The 24547-nt window shown below is 44.6% G+C and overlaps 1 protein-coding gene across 2 annotated transcripts in view; it reads right to left on the reverse strand.

The window, feature by feature from the left end:
- KCNJ6 (potassium inwardly rectifying channel subfamily J member 6) overlaps positions 1-24547 on the reverse strand; it is a 268883-nt gene that overhangs the window by 73855 nt on the left and 170481 nt on the right. The window contains exons 1-2 of one of the 2 annotated variants that reach the window (XM_032354967.1): positions 19436-19562; positions 3721-4641 (exon numbers count right to left, since the gene is read on the reverse strand). In XM_032354967.1, coding sequence (XP_032210858.1) covers positions 3721-4641; positions 19436-19460 — 946 coding nt within the window. In that variant the 5' untranslated portion in view covers positions 19461-19562. Of the gene's footprint in view, positions 1-3720; positions 4642-19435; positions 19563-24547 lie in introns of those variants that run through there. The other variant, XM_032354960.1, reaches the window with a different exon arrangement.

Below are 24547 nucleotides of genomic sequence, written 5' to 3' on the forward strand. Positions count from 1 at the left end.
CGATCAAACGGTCTGATGCCCGGGGCTGTTCGCGAGCGGGGGTACCTATGGAACGGGTTTGACGGCGAACTGACAGCGCCAGAAGTTGAAGGATGGGTTCATGGGAGTTAGTTCTACTGTCTAATCTACTCTTGTATAAGTTTTATGATCTCCATAATAAAAAGTGTACGAGAAAAGCTTAATGGGGATTCATCTTAACTAACAGGCACATTTGCTGAGGTGTTGGAAAGGACTGCTTGTCATAGTTGCATAATCGTTGGGGGTAAATATGGAAGTTCATCAATCAGAAAGGCTATAGTGAGGAGCTGGCTGGCAGTGGGCCCAGCTCTGTGTAGCTGTCATCTAGCCTCCAGGCCAATTTGCCCTCTATAAATAACAGTCTATATGAATGCTTTACTATTTTAAAGCGCATTTGCCACAGCTGCTGAGCATGTTTGTTTACGTAGCTGTGAACCCTTCTGTAAACATCACTATCTCAAAATTGCCCATGTGTCAGGAACATAAAGGGCCCCCTTTAAAAATATATTTGCAGGATGAGATACGGCCAGTTCCCAGATGTCTGGGTGGCTGGTGTCAGAATTTTCCAGGGTTTGATTCGTTTTCAAAAATAGAATCACATGACTGGAAGGTTCTTGAGAGGTCACCATGCACATCCCTCTGACTCTGGGCTGGACCAGATCGAAGCCATCCACCAAGGATGTGGGTCTATCTTATCTATATCTTATCTGTGTCGTTTGTGAGTCTGTCTTTTATGATGCTAGAGGGCTTATCAGGTGGTGGACTGAGGCCAGATGTGCAGGGCATTAAATTTGGCAAGACTCATGTCCTGCCTTCAAGGAGCTTGCTCTCATTTGCTAAAACCATGCCTGATTCTGATAGAACACAGCAAGCTTGCTGCAGTACAGCTGCCATGAGAATATAATACGTCAAGGGAACACCAACTGACCCATGCTAGGCCAGGATGCTTAGCAGACTGAAGGACCCCAGCGGATACCCAGCTTTCTGCAGGATAGCTCAGATTTCCATATTGGGATCACTGTGTAACCACAACATGCGTGCCAGGAAGAGAGCACTGTGGTGAGGTTGTGGTGTGGGGTTCATCCTGTCGGGCTCATCCTTGGAAGAGGCCTGCTAATTGGGATCGGTGATAGTGGTTTAAGGCCAACTAAGACATTTTGGAAAGGAATGAATAAAATGGAAATTGTTTTGTGTCAGCTTGCTGTTTTCAAGGCTTCTGATTTCCCATCTAGTGCTACAATGAATAATTAGATTCTTGCGAATTTGTTTTCCTTGGTCTGCATTTGGTCCACATTTATTTTTTTCCTGTGGCTTTGACTCCTTGAAGCATTCCCTCTGTCATCCCTCAAAAGCCTGTTTGATACCCGCAAATCCCATTTGGGCTTCTCATTCACAAAGAAAAAGCATCTCACTGAAGTTTAAGAGATCAGATATTCTGGGAGTACTGAACTGTATGAATTCCATCAGGAAAAGATAAAGACATATCCAGCTTCCAGACAAACCCAGAACTTTCTAGAACACTCTTCCCTCCACTTAACAGAAATTGGAAAATTATTTATTTTTTAAAAGAAAATTAACAGTAGTTGCCTTTCCCCAGACACAGGATAAGTATTTTGATTCTTTTTGCTGGCAACTACCAAGTTTTCTCTAAGAAAGCAATAAGAAAGACTTCTGAATGCTCAGAGGCAAGTATCACTGTTAATTACCAAGAGAACAGTGTTCCTCCTTTTAAAAAGCCTCACTCATAACAAGCTGTCATTGGAAAGACACGGTCTGCCTTAGGGAGAATTCCAACTCAGGGACATTACAAAGATAATTTGCTTATTCTGGATTCATTTATTTTTCGAGACTGGGCTTTGGTTTGAGGGAGCATGAAGCTCAGCTCCTGCGATCTGAAGCTCAGATTAACACCAGTAACCGGAGGGTACATTTCCAGGAGTTTTTGCTTTTTGAACTCAGTGATAAAATGGTAAGAAGGCTTGTCGACTTCCCTCCCTCGTGTCCTACTGGGAGAGTTTATAGTGAGAAATCTTTTTTGAAAATTTAAATTTAATTAGCCAACATATAGTACATCACTAATAGTGAGAAATTTAATATTAAAACCACATCATGAGTGGTCAGCTTATGCTGCCGGCAGCTGTACTACACTGGCTACCACTAGGGGGATCCAGAGTCCCTGTGCTCAGCAGAGGTGGGCGAAGTTTCTGGTCTGTGAGAAAATGACAGAGCTCCCCGTTTGGACTGTTTCCTCCCCTCTCTTCTCACTTTCCTTCTCCTCTCTTTTCTTCCTCCTCCTCACACACAATCATTGCCTCAGGAGTACATGGGACAGTCAGGCTCAGGGTACAGATAGCCCTGTTCACATGAGCAGCTCTTAATATTTCACGTGAATTATTTTGCTATTCCTTGTAGCCATTTCAAATTAGGTCCATGTTCCTTTTGTTTTATGGAAAGGAGCACATGCCAACCATTGAGCTCCATACAAAGACTTTTACTCATATTTTCATTGTTTGCTGCACTTAAAAGAACTTAGCACAAATGTTTCCACCACTCTAAGAGAAGTTAGTTAGAAGTTATGACTTTGCCTTTTGGGTACTGGGAAGTGGAAATAGGGGATCAACGACTTTCAAGGAATGATCAAGATCAGGTTATGGGCTGAAGAAGACCCTGGGGCCAGGTTGTTGGCTGGGCATTTTTGGATTTTATAGATGAACCATGAGCCTCAGTTAGCAGACTTCAAAGCACAGAAGGGCAGACTTCAAAGCACAGATCTTGCATATCTAAAGAAGATTTTAAGTCTAATATTGATAACTCCAAAGAACAGGAAAGAAAATAATGAATTTGGGTTCCAGTTAATACTTTTCCTGTGGGGCACTGTTCTTAGCTTAAGTCAGAATATAAGGATCTATTTTGTGGAATGTTACTGATGAATATGGGTAGAACCTGCTTTGTTGTTGGGACGTATAACACGTATAAAGTTCAGATATGAGTGAAAACATCAATAAAACAGACTGTTTCTCTATTTTGAGGACAGGTCATTTTCTGGAAAACACACAAATGATCAGCCATTAACAGCAGAGGAGTCAATAGGATTGCAATGAATGGATCCTCAATTTTTTTCCTTTCCTGCTAGAATTATTTACTGGATCCACAATGTTACGTCAGTTGGGGGTTCAGCGGGTAGAGTACCTGGAAAGACACCTCACCTGCACTTGATATAAAAGAAAAGCCAGTGCTATGGGTCTTGCAAATGGCTTCCAAAGAAGAGGTGAAATTACATTTTTATTAAAGCAATTTGTCAGGCTTCCTTTGAAAGGCTTAACTTTTCCCTCCAGGCTTGCCAATAAATAACCTCAAGTATTTAAATTAACCAATGTTTTAGAGCCACTTAAAAATGTCTTCGGAGATGGATAAGATTTTAATTTAAGGAAATACTTGGAAATTTAAAATATAATAAGTGGTGCTTTCAAAAAATTATTTATTGATTTGTTTTCCAAAGGCTCTTAAAAAGTTAAATTATTAGACTTCTTGGTGGGTACACCAAGGTTAGAGGACACATAGGCATATTATTTCATGAAACAAGGGGATGGAATGAATAGTGAGTGAAATTCAATTTTCATATTTTATCATAAATAAGTACGTCAGATCCAGCTTAAAAGGAACATTGATCCCACAGAAAACCCAGGATGGAGCACACCTTACCTGTAGCTTCCACCATTCCTTCAAGGATGACCACAATTTCCAATTCCTCTTTGGGCAGCTGGGCTTTGGAGATCTCCCAGAAAGGACTCTGTTGGTTAATTTCGTGGCTGATGATGAGTGGTGATACCAGAAAGAGACGGTCATCCCCGGTGTAATACCCTACATTGATATCTGTCTGGTTCAAGGGGATGAACTCACCCTCTGAGGTCTGTTTGGACTTGATCAACTTGGCTCGGATGGAAGCTTCAACAATGTGGGAATTCCTGAGATCCCCTACTCGGAACATCAGGCATAGTTTCCCATCCCTCATGGAGATCACTGCATGGGTGGAAAAAACCAGGGTCTCTGCCCTCTTCTTGGGTTGTGATATTTTTACAAACATGCATCCCACCATGAATGCATTGACAATGGACCCCAGCACAGACTGGATTAAGAGAAGAATAATTCCCTCTGGGCACTTGTCCGTGATGACCCGGTAGCCATAACCGATGGTGGTTTCTGTCTCTATTGAGAATAAAAAAGCAGAGACGAACCCGTTGAGGTTGGTGACACAGGGAGTCCATGAAGGGTCTTCTATGTGGTCCATATCTCCTCGGATGTATGCGATTAGCCACCAGATCATCCCAAAAAAGAGCCAAGTCACTGTGTAAACCATGACAAAAATCAACAGGTTGAATCTCCACTTGAGATCTACTAAGGTGGTGAAGATATCCGTCAGGTAGCGGTAGGTCTCCCTCACATTGCCATGGTGGACGTTGCATTTCCCATCTTTCCGCACGTACCTCTGGATTTTCCTTTTGGTCCGGTCTCGGCTGATGTGTCTTGGCAGGTCATCCCTGGCCTGCTTAGGCAACTTTGGCTGGTGAATGGCCACAGGGCTCTCAACATCCTGATCCATGGAGTCGCCCTCCAGGACATTAGCTGGTTAGTTTGGAAGAAAAAAAAGAAAAATGGAATGAAATGCTGGTTCTTTTGGGATCATGGAAACCACTGTGTATGGTGTATGGTAGTGAAACCAAATAGCATTTGTGTAGCTTTTAAAGGAATAGATGAAGCCATTTTTATTTGGCATATCTAGACAGGCCTTTAGTTGACATGGACTCTGGTGCCTTGTAATCTAGCTCATGTGAATACTTCCCCACCCTCCCCACCAGGACAGAGCTTACTGCTGTGAAACTGTCTCCCTCCAGCAAGTTCTAAGAATCAGCCCCTACATGGGACATTCCATCTGAGATGTCATCACATGAGAGAGACAACACACCCTGGATAAAGAAATTGTTCAATTCCAACTGTCTTGGTTCTCCCACTGAGCAGTTGTGGACTCTTGGACATGCTATCTCTTATGGGCTGAATTGTGCCCTTCCTCCTATCTGTGTTGAAGACCTAGCCCCCAATGTGATTGCATTTGGAGATAGGGCTTTTAAGGAGATAATTAACAAGAAGGTTGGAGCTCTAATAGAATAGGTATCCTTAGAAGAAGAGGGAGAGACACCAGGGGTATGCACCAGGGTAGATGCACACAGGTGCTCATGTAAGGACACAGTGAGAAGGTAGCCATCTGCAAACTAGGAAGAGAGGTCTTCCAAACCAAGCAAGGCAGACAGAAAGGAATCCTGCCAGCTTCTTAATCTTAAACCTCCAACCCCACCTCCCACTCTGATATTCTTTTATGGCAGGCAGCCCAAGTAGACTAACACACCATGCGAATTCCTTGTGCCCGAGTTTCCACATTTACAAAATCGTGATCATGTCACCAGATTTATAGGGTTGTTATAAAGTTGAATGAAACCACATATGTGCTATGTGCTTGCATGGAACAGACTATAATAAGTATTCCTTTGTCTTAAATTGTGCCTGTGCTAGTACTCCCCTTATATAGGGCAAGAATTTTGAGTGATCTCTTCAAACTGTGACCCGAATTTCAGAGCTGAAAAATAAAAATTCTGGTTTATATTGGTAAGCATGCATGCCTTATACTCTAATGGTAGATTTCATGCCAAGGTTAGGAAAAAAAAAAAAGATGTGGGGGAAAAGTTCTCTCTCTTTCTATGTGTTACACGTTTTATTTAGTTTCTGCCTCAACATGTAACATCTGCAATTTTGGCTCATGGTTATTTCCTTTCTGACAGCCTTCATGACTCATGCACTGGTACAGTCTTTAGCTAACAGTGCGTTAGGAAAACTCTTCTAGAATCTGAGTGCAAGGGAAATTTGGAAATGATACTGCTAGTAAACACATAAGCCACTGTATGAAACTACTTGTTCAGTCAATAATTTTAAAGCTTCCTAAAGGTTTTATAAGCCGTTTTTTACCCCAGGCTTTCATCCAGAGTCTTTGGCTTTGCCATGCATTTTTCTCTGTGGTAACTACTTGTTCCCCTGGGTTAAAGGAGAAGCACAGTCTGCTGAGAAAACATTTACCTGAATAAGAAAATAATTGCAGAGAGGACCTGAGTGGTACCAACTTCAGTTATAGATTAACCTTGTTCATGGTTGGTTAGTTTCCTTAAAAATCAATCCCATAGATCTGTTTTTGTATTTCAGCACAAGGAAGAGACAGCACCTGGTCTGCAGAACCTGCTGTTTGGTTTGACAACCTTGATTTTGAGACCACTTTCCCCAATAGCTTTCATTTGTAAAAGAGAAACTTTGCTTGTCCATTTCCTTCTTCTAACAAAGAGACCAGGACAAGAGTCAAAGAGAAGCAGCTGGGCTCAGGACTCAGGATAGGATGGAGGTGGTTGGGGTATCTGAATGGAAGCAGAGGCCCGCACTCCTACAAGGTGGGGATGTGTGTGGCCCAGAGTGGTCATGCCTGAGCTCAAGTTACTAATATTGCCCTGGTTGGGAGTCTCTAAATACGACTTCATGTGGGATGAACTCTGGGCTCAAACCTACCATGGTGGGGAGGCTTTGTCTGCAGGACACAAGGGTCCAGGTGGACCTGGTGTATGGTTTTGCTGTGATCCAGGTGGTAAGCTCTCAGACTATACAGAGCCACCTGAGTCCTGTGTCCTCAAGTCCTTTAGTCCTTCCAACTCAAAGAAGAGGGCTTGTCGGATTAGATGACTCTTAACAGTCTTCAGTGATATTTCACACTTTAAAATGTCACAGAGGAAATATATTACCCCCCTACTCCCCCTTGAAGGTGTTTCCTTGCTTTTCCTGGCTAGGCTATAACCTTCAGATTCAGGCATTTAACCTGACATAGAGGAACCTGTCTGAATGGTTAATGAGTGAATAGAGACAAGTACTCTGGTTACTCCTGGGAGCCTGCCAGCTGATCCACCAAATTCTTTTTTTGTTGTTGTTGTTTCCTCTTTTTCTAGCTCAGGACTGGGCCACATTTCCCAGGTTCCTTTGCATTGAATCCTGGCCTACCTGGAGTTGGTATGACTTGCCAATTCAAGGCTTTAAATAGAGAATGTGTCCTCTCCTATGCTCCTGCCCCTTCTATGGAAGAGTCAGAAGGTGGTAGAGGGGCCTGGGTCCCTAGTCAGTGGCAAGGAGCTGCCATATCACTAGAAACAAGAAAGAAAAAGATCATGTTTGGGCCATTATGTATTTTGTGTCTGTTATCAAACCCAGCCTTATCTCTCATTTTATGGGCAGCCATACTGACTCCGAGAAGCAGAAAGAAGTGTCATCTGGGGGACTGACATGGGAAAGAGCAGGGAGAGAAGAGGGACTGTTTGAATATGGCCTGTACGGTGAACTAGCATGTGGTTAACCGAGGGCTTGGGTTTGGTGTTAGGGAAAATGTAAACGCATATGCTGCTTAAGTGCCTTTTTAAAACAGTTAAAAATGGAATCAAACAAAGAAAGCCAAACCTCCTGGGGAGGGGGGTGGGAAGGTGGCCTTTAAGGGTGTCCCTGTAGATAAGGCAGTGTCTGCAGGCAAGTTGCATCCATGGGAAGATGGGGAAGGGGTTCAGAATATGTCACTTCCCCCAAACATGCCACTTTGGCACACTGATTATTTTGAATTAAAAATACTTACAAAAGAGCTAGTGCAAGGCCCCCGACGCCCCTGTTCTCCTGAAAGCAGGAGATTAATTTCCCACATGACAGAGGCATTTCCCATACGAAGAGGGCGGAAGACACTTTCACCACAAGAGACGGGGAATTTGGGGCTGAGAAGGCTGTGTAGACAACCTTTGTTAAACTAACATGTATCTTCCTCATGCCTTCTTCACGATTTATGACCCACGGTCCAAACTCCTTTGTCCTGCCAATTCTTCACACATTGTCTCTCTGTCTGAATAGACAGCTTCCTGCTCTGTCGCCCGTCCTGTCTGAGCTCTTCAGTCGGGCTCCCATGGTCACGTGTGTGCTTCTCTCCTGCGATTCGGTGATTCTTAGGCCCAGCCAGAGAGCAAAGAAGTTGAGGAGAGTGTTGGCTTTGGGCAGTGGGAGCTAAGTGGGGCCTCTTTCTTCACAGGGGTCCAGGGCAGGGGCAGGCGAGGGATTGAGAGAAACCACAAAGCCAGTGACATGTGAAAGGACTTGGGGAGCAGAAGGCGCTGGTGGAGGAGTCCCAAGGGGCAGAAAGAGTGAGGCCAATGGGGAAGGGGTGTGGAGTGTGCAGAAGGAGGGCCGAGCCTCCAGGCTGTGTGCCACGTAATTGTGGGAAGCCCTGGATGAGGGAAAGCGCATCCCAGGTCTGAGCAGGGAGCGAGGCTCAGCAACCCTCAGCAGGAATGCAAATGCGTGTAAGGGAGATACAGAAGGGAACTTCAATGACGGTTCCTAACCTTCCTTTCGTGCCTGGAATTCCAGGTGTGGATTTGAGGGGGAATGTGAAGTGCATTTGCAAGAGCTTCGGAGCTGCTCAGAGCTGCATTTGGAAAGGAGACCTGTCGCCCCGGGGTCCTGTGCAGCCTTTGACGTTAACGCTGGCCCTATGGTCAGACCCACCCTCCGCACCTGCAGGTCCTTGCATGTGCTTTTGCCAGTGGCTTGACCACAGAGGATGTAGAGGAGCTCACTGCTGCCTGTGCAGTGTTGGACCGCGAGAAGGAGGACCGTGGCTGCAACGCCGAACATCCTGATGCTTTCCTTCATGCGCTTTTTATGAGATTTTGGCTTAAAGTAAATGTGGGTCTGTGTGTTAAAACCAGCTGTTTTTTATCCCTCTCTCTCTCTCTTTTAGAAAGGTGAGCAACTGATGGGAAACAAGCCAAGGTGCAAAATAGCCTCGTGTTGAAATTTAACCTGAGAGAAATAATAGCAGGGGACCGAGCCGTAAGCTGGAGGGGCCCGACCCCTGAACCGCTGGGATCCTGTTGTGGAATCTGCAGGGCTGCGCTTGTCCAGGGAAGGCTGCTGGGGTGCCCTGGTCAGTATAAATGTTCTCCTGATGGGAAATTATTACATTTCAAATTACATATGAATTCTTTGGGTGATGCTTCCACTGATTAGGGAAATATTTGAAAAATACCTCAAGAATCTTTAATGCCTTTCAGAAAACCTAATAGGAAAGCAGGAGAGATCTCAAATCCTTGTGCAAAAATCAGACGTTGGAAGGACATGCACACCGATGTTAACAGGGTAACTCTGAGTGGGTGGTTTATGGGTGATTTAAAAATTTAAAAAAACACTCTGGTTTTTCTGGATTTTCTAGAATGAGTTTATATCACTTTTATAATAAAAAAGAAAAAGAAAATTTCAAATAAAACTTTGAGACCCTTTTAATGCATGATTTAAGGAATCGGAGAAAATCATAACTAAACCCCCACTGTTGGGGTTTGAAATGAAAACATTTTATCAGGTGAAAAAAGTCAGATATGAAAGAGCATATATAGTATGATTCCACTTACACGAGGTACTTAGGAGAAACAAACGCATAGAGACAGAAGGCGGAATAGAGGTTACCAGGGGCCAAGGGGAGAGAGGAATGGGGAATTATTTGTCTGTGATGATAAAAAAAATTCTGGAAATGGATCATGGTCACCATTGCACAACATTATGAGTAAACTTAATGTTACCGAACTGTACACTTGAAAGTGTTTAAAATGGTGAATTTTATGTTACATATGTTTTACCAAAACTTAAAAAAATTACCTACTCAAATAGTTCATGTGTTACCTTGAGTCCTTAGATGGTCCATCAGATGTGGCTCACTTTTATTTTACCTTACTTTCTTTTTTTCACCCCTGAATCAAAAGAATGTGGTCAATGTGTTTCAGCGTTTTTGATTAGAGGCAACTTAAAATGCGGGGCATTTTGCCATGTGAGGTCTACTACGGAGCTCTAAAAAGACCTCACTGGGAAGGAATTTCTCTGGTCAAAAGTAAGCAACAAATTAGAATATGATGTGAAACCAGGTAAGGGGAAGGGGAACTGGGAAGAGATCAGCAAGCTCAAACCTAAATCTGTCTTGGGTGGAGTGCAGGAGGAGTTTGCTCAAGGAGGTGATGAGTGTGTGTTTGCTTCCTGGTAGACAAAAGCTGGGATGGTGGGACATTTGAAAAGCAGGAATAGCATGTGTGAAAGTCTTGAAGGGATGAAGCACCTTTGTTTGGGAATGACAGAGGTTTTGGAATAGAGAGCATGTGTGGGGGAAATGGAGGGAGCCAGGAGAGCCATGGATGGAAGCCAGGCTGGACCCCGAAGTCTTCTATACCAGGCTGTGGAGATTGTTCTTAAAATGGGGAGTGATATGATTGAATATTTTATGTATTTTAGAAAGACCCCTCTGGAGGGTAGTCATGGCAGAGTAGAAATTAGAGGGAAGCGTAGGCAAACTTTTTCTATAAAGGGCCAATGGTAAATAGTTTAGTCTTTGTAGGCAACGTAAGTGTCTGTTGCATATTCTTCTTTGTTTTTTCAAAAAACTTCTTATAACCCTTAAAAATGTAAAACTAATCCTCGCTCATGAGCAGTACAAAAAGAGGTCACAGGCTGGAGTTGCTGAATTCTGGAGACATGGTGCCAGCAAGAAGGAGAAAGAGCCAGGTGCTGGATGACGGGAGCAGTCATGAGGATGAAGAGGTGGCAATGGATTTAAGGTTGAATACGAAGCAGGATTAAGATCATTTGGAGATTAGCGACTGTGGAGGGGTGTGGGCAGGGAATCATCTGGGGGACGGCAGGATGGTGCTGGAGGCATAGGGGTAGAAGAAGATGCTGGTTTGGGTTTGTTTGGTTGAGAATGTCTGCAGACACTCAGGTGGGTGCTTCTGTGGGAAATCAAGTGTGAAGCTTAGTGGTGATGCACTGGGCTCCAGGTTTGGAAGGTTATCGAGCACACAAGGGGAAGCTGCCATGGTGGGTGTGGGTAGAAGTCCCTGAGGGGACTGTGCAGGGTGAGAAGAGGGTATAGAAGAGGGGACGCTGGAAACTGATTCCGTGAAGAAGTCAGAAGTAGAGGAGCGGCAAGAGGAGGGGCGGAGGAAGGGGTAAGAGGTGTGAGGGGCAGGAGGAGGGAGCAGGATAGGAAGCCAGGAGGGACTCCAGCCCAGGGGTCAGAAAAAGGGGGCATTATTCGGCACACACTGTGGGGACAACTGTAAGCCAACTTGGAATAAAATTCATGAGCCCTTTCCTTATTTCTTATATCAGGATAAATTCCAAGTGGATTAAGGATTTAAATGCCAAGAAAAAAAAAAAACCTACAGAAGGCGTAGAGGATGTATTTTTGTAATTGTAAGAGTTGAGAAAGCCTTTCTAACCATGATAGGAATCCAGAAACTATTTTCAAAGACTGGTATTTTTGTCAGTACAAAGATTTCAAGTGTTTGTTAAAAAAGTAAGACGACAAACCAGGAAAAATATTTGCAACACATAACATATATATTCCAATTTACAAAAGCAATAAATACCTCTGTAGAAAAAAAAAAACGATCATAGGAAATGAATAAGGATTTTATAAGAAAAGAAATATACAGAGCTAAAAAGCATATGGAAAGACTGTTCAACCAAGTAAAAGCAATGCAAATATAATAACTTTTTTTTTTTTTTTACTCTAAACTTGGCGCAGTTAGAAAGGAATGGCAAATACAGTATGTGGAGTGAGAGGCAGTGGAATTGTGAATGTGCGTGTTTTGGGGCAGTGTAACTGACAAGGTCTTCCTGGAGGTCAGGGGACAGGAGGTCTCACATTTTAGCAGTGATTAGATGCCTTGGATCAGCAATTCAGTGTCTAGACATTTATTCTAAGGGGACAATGCCACAAATGTCCATCAGTTGTATGCAGGGGATATATTTCAGCCTCTCTCATAATAGTGATAAATTAGAAACAACCTAAAGGTCTGTTCACAAGCACTGGCTAAACATACTGTTGCAGATATCATCAGTGGAATGCTAAGTGGCCATTAAAAATGATTTTCCAGTATTTTTGGGTCTTCAACTCTTTGTGCCAAGATCAGCTTCTTACTGAGGACTAAATTTACCCCCCTTTTAAAATTGCAGTCATTCCCGCCCAGAATTTACCTTAGTCTTCCTTGTGTTACTGTTTGCTTTCCCTGTATCAATTCTCACTCTCAAGGTCAAAGGGATTAGTTATTATGTGTTGGTGATTTTGTTGGGGGTGGTGTCATCTGAGTGATGGGGTTTAAGGTCAGACTGTAGTGGGTTCAGGAGTGATTGTTCAGGGAGGGGGTGAGAAAAAAGAAGTATACACAATGTGTTTAAAGTGAGGGGGTTGGAGGGAGCTGATGGAGTGGGACCTTGTGTGTGTGTGTGTGTGTGTGTGTGGTGTGTATATGTGTGTGTGTTGGGTGTCTGTGTGCTGAGAAGAAGCCAAAGGGGAGAGATTGCCCTTATAAGGAAGGGGGCAGTGGTGGAGTGAGGTGTTTCATGGACTGGAGATCAATCCAAGGTGCTCTATGGGGAGGGCTGGGTAAATACAGAAAAAGGGACAAAACTGCACCCCAGAGAGTTGGGGAGGATAAGGGGATGGAGAAGTGGAGGGAAAGATGGGAAGAGGGTGTTGCAGACATCTCTCATAGGTTTTCTGTGGTGAAGGAGATTCAAACTGGTTCCTTTTCCAGTGTGAATTTCAAACCATACTTCAGCAGACACATTGAATTAAATCGACATCTAGCAATGCAAATAACTGAACTTGGCGTCATCACAGACCAGGCAAAATTTTCTCCGTGCTTACTAGTGAGGAAAATCATATGAACACAGCTATCTGTACACAGTAGGCAAGAAGTGGGAGCAACTCAAGTGTCCACGAGAATGAATGGAGAGGCAAAGTGTGGTATACACATACGAAGGGATCTTATTTGGCCTCGAAAAGGGAGGACATTCTGTTACAACGTGAATGAACCTTGAGGACATTATGCTGAGTGCAGCAAGCCAGACACAAAAGGACAGATACTGTCTGATTGCACTTACATTAGGTCCCTAGAGCAGTCAGATCCTTGGCGACAGAAAGTAGAGTGGTGGTTACTGGGGCTTGGGGTGGAGGGGCGGGGTTAGTGTTGCATAGGTATGGGGTTTCAGTTCAGAAAGTCATACAACAATGTGAATGTGCTCAGTGAGATAGAAGTATTCACCTAAAAATGGTTAGAATGGTAAATTGAATGTTTTATATATTTTACCACAATAAAAAAGTAAACTGTGTAAAAAAAAAAGAAAAGCACATATACTGGCTAAATGAGAGGAGAAAATTAGCTTTTCTAAAATGCTACAGCCTGAGGATGGGGTGGGATTTTCTTGCCTTACTCACTCCTGCATTGTTCGATTACTGTTCCCATTCAGGACGGAGACACATGTGACAGATAACCCGCAGGTGTAGTTTTAAGTGGTGCCTAAAGTTCAGAATCAGTTTCCCTTGTCCCAGGGCTCATCTTCTTGAATAAGTCCCTGTCTGAAGCTTGTGCCTTATTGGGGACTGGTGATGCTGGGCGTTTATGTCTGAGATGTCATGAGAAGGTGCGGTAGGTTTTATTTGTCTGGTACTTTGAGCTATTGTGACTTTGGGGGGCAACTGTAGTCAGAAATCCAGAGAGACTGGAGAGTTTAGTGTCGTGTGGAAGAACATCTCCTGTATCCCGCCGGCGACATGTGACAGCTACCGAAGGGCAAAGGCTCTTATTAAAATTTTAGCTTGGGGGCTCCACAACATGAACCTAAATTTAGAATGTCTAGTACCCCCTGCAAGGTCAGAGGACTAATGTTGGCTGCTCTGTGCGTGGATATGGCTTTGTAAAATGTGCAGTTTCAATGCTCTGAGGAGAGGAATGACAGGTTACTTTGGTCTGCATGAAGGAGACTGACATCCAAAAAACTGATTTCTCTTCTCAAAGGATTTCAAGAATCAGAACCTTAGACAGAACCACTGGGAACCTTTTAGGACCACCTCATACAGTTGTGTGGGTTGTCCACTGCACAAGGGTACCCACAGAAGGGGAACAGAAGGACTCTAAATCCAGTCTATTCCTTGTCTGCCAACTCACGTGCTCCTTTTCAGGCCTGAGTCTGTTCAGAGGAAAGGGCGCCTTGGCATTTGTTCTAAAGCATTTATAGGTGAACAGCGGTCCTGGAGCCCTGGACATCATTTATTTCATCCTCTTCCTGTTTTGGATATACATGAAAAAATTAAGGCCCCAGGAAGCCTGCTGACACCAGGAGGCAAAGCCAGAGTGAGCTCTGAGATCTTGGATTCTAGCCTGGGCTCTCCTTGTGTATCTATGTGTTTTCCCTGTTCTCTGAAGTGGTGGCTACTTCAGGCTTTCCCTCCCTCAGGGACCTTGACTTGCTGGTTTCCTTCTGGATCATGAATCCTTTATTACTCCCGTGTGGGCTCAGAGTTAGCCAGACCTGGGAAATCCCTGCCAGGAGACCCGTTCTTTGCAAAACAGATTCTTTGTTTGCAAAACAGGTGCAATGCCACCCTGCCGGGTTGATGGGAGAATTAGATGACGTAATGCATGTGGGGCAGTGTAGCCTGGTGACAGGCGATGGGGTTTGGCCCAGGCAAACCGGGGTTGGAACCTGCTCTCCCACCTCCAATCTGTGTACATTTGTTCAGGCCATTTCTGTCTCTGAGTTTCATTTTCTCCAGTTAGAAAATGAGAATTGTAAGACCTATCTTTCAGGGTTACTGTGAGAAAAAAATAAATCAAACAAACATAGCACCTGGTACATAGCAGACATTGAACAAATGGTAGCAATTATGACAGGGTCTGGGTCGAAGAAGGTACATAACTTGCAGCTATAATAATCACTAGTTTTATAAGCTCGACATTGTCCTGGAAACTGTGGGAAATTCAGAAGCAATCTGAGACACAGATGGGTAGACCCATCTGGATGTTAAGAGCCGCCTGGTAACATCAGACTACACACTGTCCTGTATAATGTGCAGTTACATTCTACACTGTGGACAAGAGATTATGAATGCTCCAGCATGCCGGAGACCGAGGTCAGCAGGGGCTGGACTAATGGACAAGGCATCATGAGGGTTGTGAGAAATGACTGTGACCCTTCAGTGTGAAAAGAAGAAAGCCAGCCCTCATTGAACATCTACTATGTGCCAAGTACTGGGCTGGACACGGGAGCCACACAGGAACTGTTGACCCATCTTACAGATGAGGCAATGGAGGTCTATTGGGTTCAGCTACTTGCTGAAATGTACACCTCTAAACTATGGTAGGCATTGCTTCTTAGGTTGGTATGATTGTTTCTCTTCTGCTGTTGCAGACAGATGAGAAGAAGGGTGTGTGCATGTGTGTGGTGTGTGTACATGTGTGTGTGCGTGGGTAGGCTCATGTGCATGCTGGGTGTGTGTGTGAAGGAAAGAGTGGCAGAGAGAAGGGCCCTCCACCTGTCGCTCATGTGCCATGGCAGTAGATGGCCCTGGTGGGTAGAGGAAGGCAACCAGAGGAGTGGCCGATCTGTGGTTGCTCCTGGAGTAAGGGCCAACTCCAGAGAGGGGAAGGTGGAGCTGGAGAAGGGACAGGGTTCCAAAAAGCCTTTCTAGGACCTACTGTGTCAGCTGACTGTATGGTAGTTTGGAATATTCTGGTGTCTTTTGGGACGGACAGGGCGGAATGAATGTTTATTGACTCCCTACTTTGTGCCTGCAGTGAGCTCTCTAGTTCTCTATGTTATTTCTCTGTCTTCTCATCCTCCATACAGCTGTGTGTATCACTAATCTGAGGGAGGCTGAACTGTCTACGGCCATACCACCCTGAACGCGCCTGACCTCGTCTGAGAGACGCTGAACCCCTTGCCCAAGGTTACAGTCAGAATTGTGTTTGATCTGGGGTGTTTGACTCCAACTTGAGGACTCTCTCCATTCATCAAACACCACAGAAATGGGAGATAACCCAGCCAGTGGCACTGGGTGGATGGGTGAGCAGGCCCGGAGGACGAGAGTGCAGAGGGACCACCAAGGAATCAAGACCGCAGGTACCCAAGGAGTGTTCACAGATGGGAGTCAGGAGGAGCAGAGGGTGGAGGAGGTTGGGAGGAGCAGCGAGCAGTGGAAGTAAGAAGCATGAGTCCAGACTTGGGGGCCATGGCAGTGCATTTGGCAGAGGAGAGACCCTTGGGTCTGGCAGCAAGGAGAGTCGGGCAACTCTGAGTAGGTGGTCGGAATGAAAGTCGGGCTGCCAGGGAGGTGGTAATGATGGGCTGAAGCTGCTAGAGGCATTCTGTTTGCAGGCAAAGGAAGGAGGTGGCAGAGTGGCTGGGGACAATGCGTGTGAAGCCTGGTTTTCCAAATGATGGGGAGGTGGGAAAGGAGCCATGGGAAATTCGGGAAGGGATGCAAACAGGATCTCCTGGGAGGTTGGGAAGGAATGGAAAGCAAGGCCAAGCATTGCTCTCAGAGGGAAGACCAGCCCCATCCTATCTGCTGAAGACACCGTGCCAGGCCCAGAGGGGCTGACAAGGCTGTGCCCAGCTCAGAATGGTGACACATGTTCCAGTCCTTTCTTCTTCCTGCCCATGGATTTGGTCATTCCTCTAGGAGAACTCACAGAATAATCTGATTTTCTAGTTTTGAGGAGGCATGAGGAGTGACAGGGAGAGGTGAACAAGTGGTTTCTTACTTCCCCAGTAGAGCTGTAAAATGAGACACCCTCCCTCAGAATCTAAAATGTGGAAAATCAAATCTTCTACCTTGAGGAGAGGGGGTTGCTCTTTCAGAACAACTGGCCCCACGACTGGTGGGTGTGATGTGTCCTGGTAAATTCTCTGGGGCCAGACCAGTGGAGGTTTGCTTCTACCACACCACATTATGGGCTTTTGCAGTGGAGGAGAGAACACTCTCCAGTGCTCACATTCGCCAGAGTTACAATTTTAGACAAATGTCTCAGTCCACTTCCCACAAATCCCTTTCTGTTAAGAATTCCAGCAAGTGGAAAATTGAATTTCATTTCCTTTGCTGTCCCTGTCCTGGGGGTGACAATCGCTGGGTTTCAGAAGGAGAAGAAGGGTCCTGGGTTATTCACTGAGACCAGTCACCACATAATTGAGATTTTGACATGAAGAGTGCCCATGTCGAAACACCTGGTGGGAGACTCCACCTGCTACTGGCAAAAAAGGAGAGGGCGCAGAGAACAGGCACTGAGGTTGTTTACCTGCTCTAACAAGGTATGTTTCATTTTACAAGAAAAGTGTTATTTCCTTGAATCATGCCTCCCTTGACTTCACAGTTAATGCACAAACTATAGGCATCATGTTGTTTAACTTTGCACTTGAAATTTATGTGTTTTGAACCGATTAATGCCAACTTCTTCTCTTCCTACGAAGGCTTGTCCTCTGAATGTATTTCAGTGATTACACTAATTCCTGCATCAATAAAAGAGAATTACTTTTACTAAGATGTGGTTTGAATTTCTAGTGAAATTCAATCAGAATGTAAAAGGCCTACATTTTGCACCTCATAAAATCTGTGCTGTTCTGGAGAAAAGTGCAGTTGGTATTTCAGAGTCTTTTGAAGAGAAGCAGGTTCCCCTCAGTCATTGTTTTAGCACTCAGATAAACCCCTTAGCTGGGGTTCTGTGGGGGGAATGCACTGGATTTGGGGTCCCAAGATCCAAGTTGTCACATAACCACTTAGTAACTTCTCTTGAGCCACTGACCTAGCTTCCCTGCCATCTTGGTGTCCTTAGACGGCTGCTAGATACCCTACACCACACCTTCCACCCTAAACAATATTACTATCCACATTTTTTTCCCTAGGGAAAAATAAGAAATCTCTTTTAAAAAGGAAGCTTGGTGTGTTTTTCTCAACTAAGTAAATTGCACTTGATTTACTCTGGAAAGTAAATGACATACGATTTTAGCCGTAAGTTCTCAAAGGCTTTGGCAAAGTTTCAGCTGAGGTGAGAGCCTTGTCTCACCATTGACTTACATGTATGATTCGGTTCCATGAGGTCTGCAGCTCCCTCAGGTGCCAGGGTAGAAAATGCCTCCCCCCTCCTGCATCAGGCACTCAGGTCCATTACCTACACCTTCATTTCTTGGATAACTCGGTTTTCTGTAAGGGTGTGTCAGCACTTTGTGTTGTCTTCAAAATGGGACGTGACTGATGGCAGGCCGCCAGCTGCCTGAGAGGGCATTCAGCCTCACCAGCTTCTCCTGTAGCTGTCTCTTATGTTTTAAGTGTTTTTCTCATTTGTATCAATCCTTGTGTGTTGTGCACCAAAGGCTCTGAGATGCTGATAAGCAGGGGCCTGAATCCTTAGGCTGGATGTGAGTTTCTGGTTCTCTGTGTTGCCAGGTTCCAAGGATATAATTTTTCTTCTGAAAATTGTTTCCCTGGATGGGGATACTTTGTGAACAGCATGTGATGGGTTTGCTTGCATTAGGGCTGAGAGTGGGGGCATGGTTTTGAAGTGTTCCCATTGGGGCGGCATTGCGTGGGATGTGGCTGCCTGCACGTGTTTCTCCCTTTTCGTCTGTGCAAACAAGAAGGGGCTGAGGCCTCCAAAGGCTCTGAAAAGGGGGCCAAGTGCAAGGTCTGCATGGGGGAGGGAGCAAGATGGGAGGAGTCCTCAGCCTCCAAGCCCCCTCCAAGCTCAGGAGATTCTATAAATTAGGCTAAGTCTACTGGTGTGCTACTAAGGTGTCTGAACAGGGGAGAAAAAACCCACAAAAGAACCCTGATCTGAGCATTTACCAGTATCTGTGGTGTTAAAAACTCTCACCATCGCTGATTTCAAACCATCAACTATTGACTAGCTCTCAAAATTCCTGAATATTGAATAAGCAGCTCTCAGGAGCTGGAATGAGCTTACTTAACACCCTAATGGATCAAATCCTGCATCCCAGCAGTGAGGGCAATGCAATCCTATTGTGCCTGAGAGCTGGTGGGGAGAGAGGGTGAAAGGGAAGGGAAATGATAAAATAATGGGTTTAGGAAATGTTGCCTCCTCTGCCTTCCTCTTGGAGAGTTCTAGAACAGGTTAGCATAGCAATGGTTCTGAGACATCCTTTTACATATATAAATTTTATCATTATAGGTAATAATACAATTACATAAAATTGCTTAAATTTGTTTCTCCCAGAATTATTTTAGCTCACTGAAGCTCGGGATGACCATGTCATCCAGGTTCTGAAAATAACGTTTTTGAAATATGTATGGTTTGCAGGTTTGTGGAATACACATGGAGTTGGAGAGTCAGGCCCACACTTTACTGTCCTCATAACCTGCTCAGGGCCAGTGCCTTGCTCTCCCCTTGCCTCCAACAGAACCCCATGCTGCTGCCAGCATGACTCTCAGCACCCCGATTGTTCCCTGAGCACACGCACGCACCTTCTCCCTCCTCTGCCTCCTTCATATAAGGAGACGTGACTCAGTCACCCAGCCAGGAGTAAAGATGAGAGTGACATATTATCCAAATAGAGGCAGAGTCTCCGACACAAATGGGAGGTTAGCTTAGACTCTGTTGCTAGACACGGAGAGGAGGATGAAAGTAAAGATTCTAAAATAGAATCACAGAACCCGAAATGGGAGCAGCCCAAGGCTGGGAATTACCTACAGACTCTTGGTGGTGCTTTTCCACTTTTGCCCAACCCATCTCTCTTGTCATCACCCATGAGTGTGATGACCCCTCTCAGGATGGCAGGGAGCACCCGGACCTCCGCATCCAGTTTTGATTTGGCAGTGGGGGAGGTGATGCCGGTATCCTGGTGTAATATCCAGATCAGACTCCTTTCCAAAGGATCCATGCAAATCCCTGACCCTTCCCAGAGAGCACAGTGTGAGGCCACAGGAAGGAAGGGGTACTGAAAGCCTGCATTAATTGACAGTCCTTGAGGTGACTTGTTTGGTGGAACCCAGAGCTGGAGGCAGAGGACAAAGGGACATCACTCTAAATGAGGCCCAATGCCACCTCGCTGGTGGAGGCTAAGGGCAAGGAGCTCATCTCCAGAGCAGCATCCTGTTGCTGTTGGAACTGCATGGAACTCCTAGGAGAAAAACATGCTACAGTCAAGTGCCCTTCCCTAAAAAATGCTTGCTATCTCTGCTGTGATGGTACTGCCCATTACAGTGTCCCATGGGCCATGTACAGCTGGGCTTTTGAGGGGAGGTGGAATGGCATCAAGGACCTCAGTAATGGGATGCACCATTAGGGATGCACTTGGGGCTCAGGATTCCATAAAGGAAGGAGCCTTCTCTCCTCCTGCCTCTCACTGGCTTCCTAGGCAGCAAGGCCATGGGTGAACTTCATGTAGAGTCGATGTGAGAAAGCAGAATGAAGTTCAGAAATCTCTTTAAAGCAGATGAGCTGAAATATGCTTTCCCGATGTCCCAGTGCAGGCTTAGCGCTCTATCTCGGCCATTTTGGTCTCCCTACTTCAGCTGCATTCCCACCATATGCCAACCACTGTACTAGGCCCTGGGGACAATAGGATAAATAAAACATAAGTCTCTACCAGGGAACTCCAAGTTCTTTTGTGGCTAAAAACTGGTTTGAGGTCAGAGTAGGAGGTGGGGGAGGGAAGATACTTTTTGGAATTAAACAAGATGTTCTTTTAAAAGTTGTTTTGGCATAGAGGTGACAATCTAATTGGGCATGGGGTCTTTTTGGGGTGGTAAGAATGTTTGAGAACAGGGGTTGTCCGACATTGTTAATATATTAAATACTATTGAAATGCACTATAAAATGATTCATTTTAATGTTATGTGAATTTCACCTAAAAAAGAATTTGCTTTAGAGGGCAAAAATCCAGAACTCTAATCTCTCAAGAAGGTCATGACCCCTCCCTCCACCTACCTAAGCCTGAGAACCACATGCGTAGCTGGGAGATAGAATGTGTTGGGACATCTGCCCAGGGCCACCACCCTCATGAGGAGATGGAGAGGGACGAGGGCACCGGGCAGGTGAACCCCGCCTCACCAACCTGGGGAAGGCTCTCCCTGGACACCTATTGCTGTTCATCTTTATGGGCTAGAGCACCAGTACTGGTGCCCAGAGCCAGGCTAGAACATCGGGCAAGTCAGATGTTCTAATAACCAGTGGGTGTGATGAATGCCTCTGAGCTTCAACCGACTTGAGCATTTCATGGTCACTGGACTGGAGGTGCCACCCTTAATGATGTTCTTATGCAAGTTGTGCACAAGTTGTCACCTTGGGTTGTTATAGTGAACAGGATGACACCAAGCTTTTCTTTTGAGATCAACTTTCCAACAAATTACTTGGGTGTGTCACATTTTCCCTTTTGAGATACTGGACTTTTACTTCTATTGCTCAACACTCTCTTCCTAGGTTGGCATTGGAATGTCAGGGACGGAATTAAAAAGTTCTTTAGGAAACATTCGCTTGTTCTTTTCTTGGGGCTCCCATTCGATGTCAGAGCCTGATGCTGAGAGGAGGACCCTTTCTGTTTGCCTCTGGGTAAGCTTGCTGGATGAGGAAGTCACATTTGGGGTTAGAATGGCCAGAAGTCAGCTGGATTTGTGCCTATCATTCATTCACTCCTTGAGGCAGTACCTCACTTTAACCTACAATACTTTCTGGGTGTTGGACAGGCAATGGAAATATTTGCATTGTCTTTCTCTCAGGGCAGGTGGCAGGTTTCTCTTAGAAAATAAAGTGCATTTATAAAGTGAAGCAGAGGGAAAATCAAGAGGGTGCTTTCTCTGCTGTTCTTTGATGGTTGGTTAGTTTGTTTCTGGTGTCACTTTGCTAGAAGGAGGAAAATTTCCCTAGTGATAGCCTTGTCTGACCACAACTGATCTCGAATTGAGTCTCCAGTCCTGGAAGGGAAAGAGGTCTGGAAAGGTCTGTTGATTCCCTCCTACCCTTTCATAGCCTCATGAGCATGAGTTTGAGTGGGCTCTGGAACAAGGTCTGAGCACCAGCACAGGCTCTGGCTACTTCTCTGTCCCCCAAACTCAATGCTCTGGGATGGGGCTGTTTCTGCACAGAAAGGGACAAATTACTGCACAATGAACCTCTGTAGCACTCTTGTGGCCCTTTCTGGGGTATCAAGGCCATTCTGGCCCCAGGGTATTCAAGTCTCCATTTTGAGCCAGTGATGAATGAGCTTGGCTTGAGGTTGGAAGGATCTGTGACTGAGATGTGCTTCTTATGGAAGATGCCTCCAGCAGAAATGCAGAAAACTCTCAGCTCAGCCTGTACAACTTCACCCCAGCCTCTGCATCTGATGAGCTCTCCAAGAGGCCTGGCTGGGAATATGGGTTCAGGCCAGGGGCTTCCAGGCCTTTCCAGTGCTGTATTATAGTTCAGTGTTTACATGGTGCTCTTCGAGTGAGACTGTGAGCTTTCCAATTCTCTGCTCACACAGACAACTGGTGTGGGCAATGGTGACAGGCAGCCTGGGTAACTATGATGCCCTGTTTCAGCTTCTGTATCTCCTGGAGCTGACTTATTAATAGCCCATAGATTACAAATGGACTCATGCTCTCTGCCCCTGTGGTCTGTGGGCTGCAATGCTGTTTGTGTTTCATGCAGTTGGGATCTAGTCCTTTTAAAATTACATTTTCTCCTGCTTCTGTGCTCCTGCCCTGAGGTCCACTGACACTGTTGTGCACTTTGGTTAGCCTGCACTGAATCATTCTTGCCTTTCGGTTCTCTCACAAAGATTTATTTGATTTCTTTAAAGTCACTTGATTGAATTCTCAACACAAGTACATACACTGAAGTAATTAGATCTGCTCTTTTTAAAAAAGGAAAAATAGAAATCTGTGCTCTTCTCTGGACATTGCCTTGCCTGTGAAACTCAACATTTGTAAATGGTGTGTCCTTGAAAAGTCATGTTTTATTCAGTTGGCAAACTTTTGACTTATATCATAAATTCACAGATACTGGTATTCCTAACCTTAAATCTAATACAGTTGATCTGTAAATGACAGAGTTTTGAATCAAGTGTGTCTATTTAACACGTTTTTAAAAAAATCTTGTTCTATTTTCTCAGCGTTCCAAGATTCATTGTTTATTCACCACACCCAGTGCTCCATGCAATATGTACCCTCCATAATACCCACCACCAGGCTCACCCAACCCCTAATCCCCCTCCCCTCCAAAACCCTCAGTTTGTATCTCAGAATCCACAGTCTCTCATGGTTCATCTCCCCCTCCGATTTCCCCCAAATCACTTCTCGCCTTCACCCAATGTCCTCCTTGTTATTCCTTATGCTCCACAAATAAGTGAAACCATATGATAATTGACTCTTTCTGCTTGGCTTATTTCACTCAGTCCCGTCCATGTTGATATAAAAGTTGGGAATTCATCCTTTCTGATAGAGACATAATACTCCACAGTATATATGGACCATATCTTCTTTATCCATTTGTCTATTGAAGGGCATCTTGGCTCTTTCCACAGTTTGGCGATTGTGTTCATTGCTGCTATGAACATTGGAGTAGAGATGGCCCTTCTTTTCACTATGTCTATATCTTTGGGGTATTTACCCAGTAGTGCATAGGGAAGCTCTATTTTTAATTTCTTAAGGAATCTCCACACTGTTTTCCAAAGTGGCTGCACCAACTTGCATTCTCACTAACAGTGTAAGAGGGTTCCCCTTTCTCCACATCCTCTCCAACACTTGTTGTTTACTACATAAGCCAACTGTTAATCAAAATAAAGAGTCATATCGATATGAATACATTAATAGCAGGGGATCTTAACATGCCACTCTCAGTAATAGACAGATCATCCAAGCAGAAAATCAATAAAGAAACAAGAGCTTTGAATGACACATTGGACCAGATGGACCTCATAGATATATACAGAACATTCCACCCTAAAACAACAGAATACCCATTCTTCTCAAGCACATATGGAACTTTCTCCAGAATAGGCCACATACTGGGTCACAAATCAGGGCTCAACTGATACCAAAAGACTGTGATTATTCCCTCCATATTCTCAGACCACAATGCTTTGAAACTGGAGCTCAACTACAAGAAAAAGTTAGGAAGGAATTCAAACAATTGGAAGCTAAAGACCACCCTGCTTAAGCATGTTTGGATCCACCAGGAAATCAAAGAAGAACTTAAACAGTTCATGGAAACCAATGGGAATGAAGACACATCAGTCCAAAACCTATGGGATATGGCAAAGGCGGTCCTAAGGGGGAAATACATAGCCATCCAAGCCTCACTCAAAAAAAAAAATTTTTTTTTTATAGCACAAGACTATAAATGTAGTTTCTCTTCCTTATGATTTTCTTAATAACATTTTCTTTTCTCTAGCTTACTTTATTGTAAGAACACAGTATATACTATGTATGCCATAACAAAATATATTAATTGACTTCCGTGTTTATGTTATTGGTAAGGCTTCCAGTCAACTTTAGGCTATTAGTAGTTACATTTTTGGAGAGTCAAAAGTTATATGTGGATTTTTGACTACTATGCCCCTATTTCCTGTGTTGCTCAAGAGATCACTATATTTC

This window comes from Mustela erminea, chromosome 1 (assembly GCF_009829155.1).
Source record: "Mustela erminea isolate mMusErm1 chromosome 1, mMusErm1.Pri, whole genome shotgun sequence".
Lineage (NCBI taxonomy): Eukaryota > Metazoa > Chordata > Mammalia > Carnivora > Mustelidae > Mustela > Mustela erminea.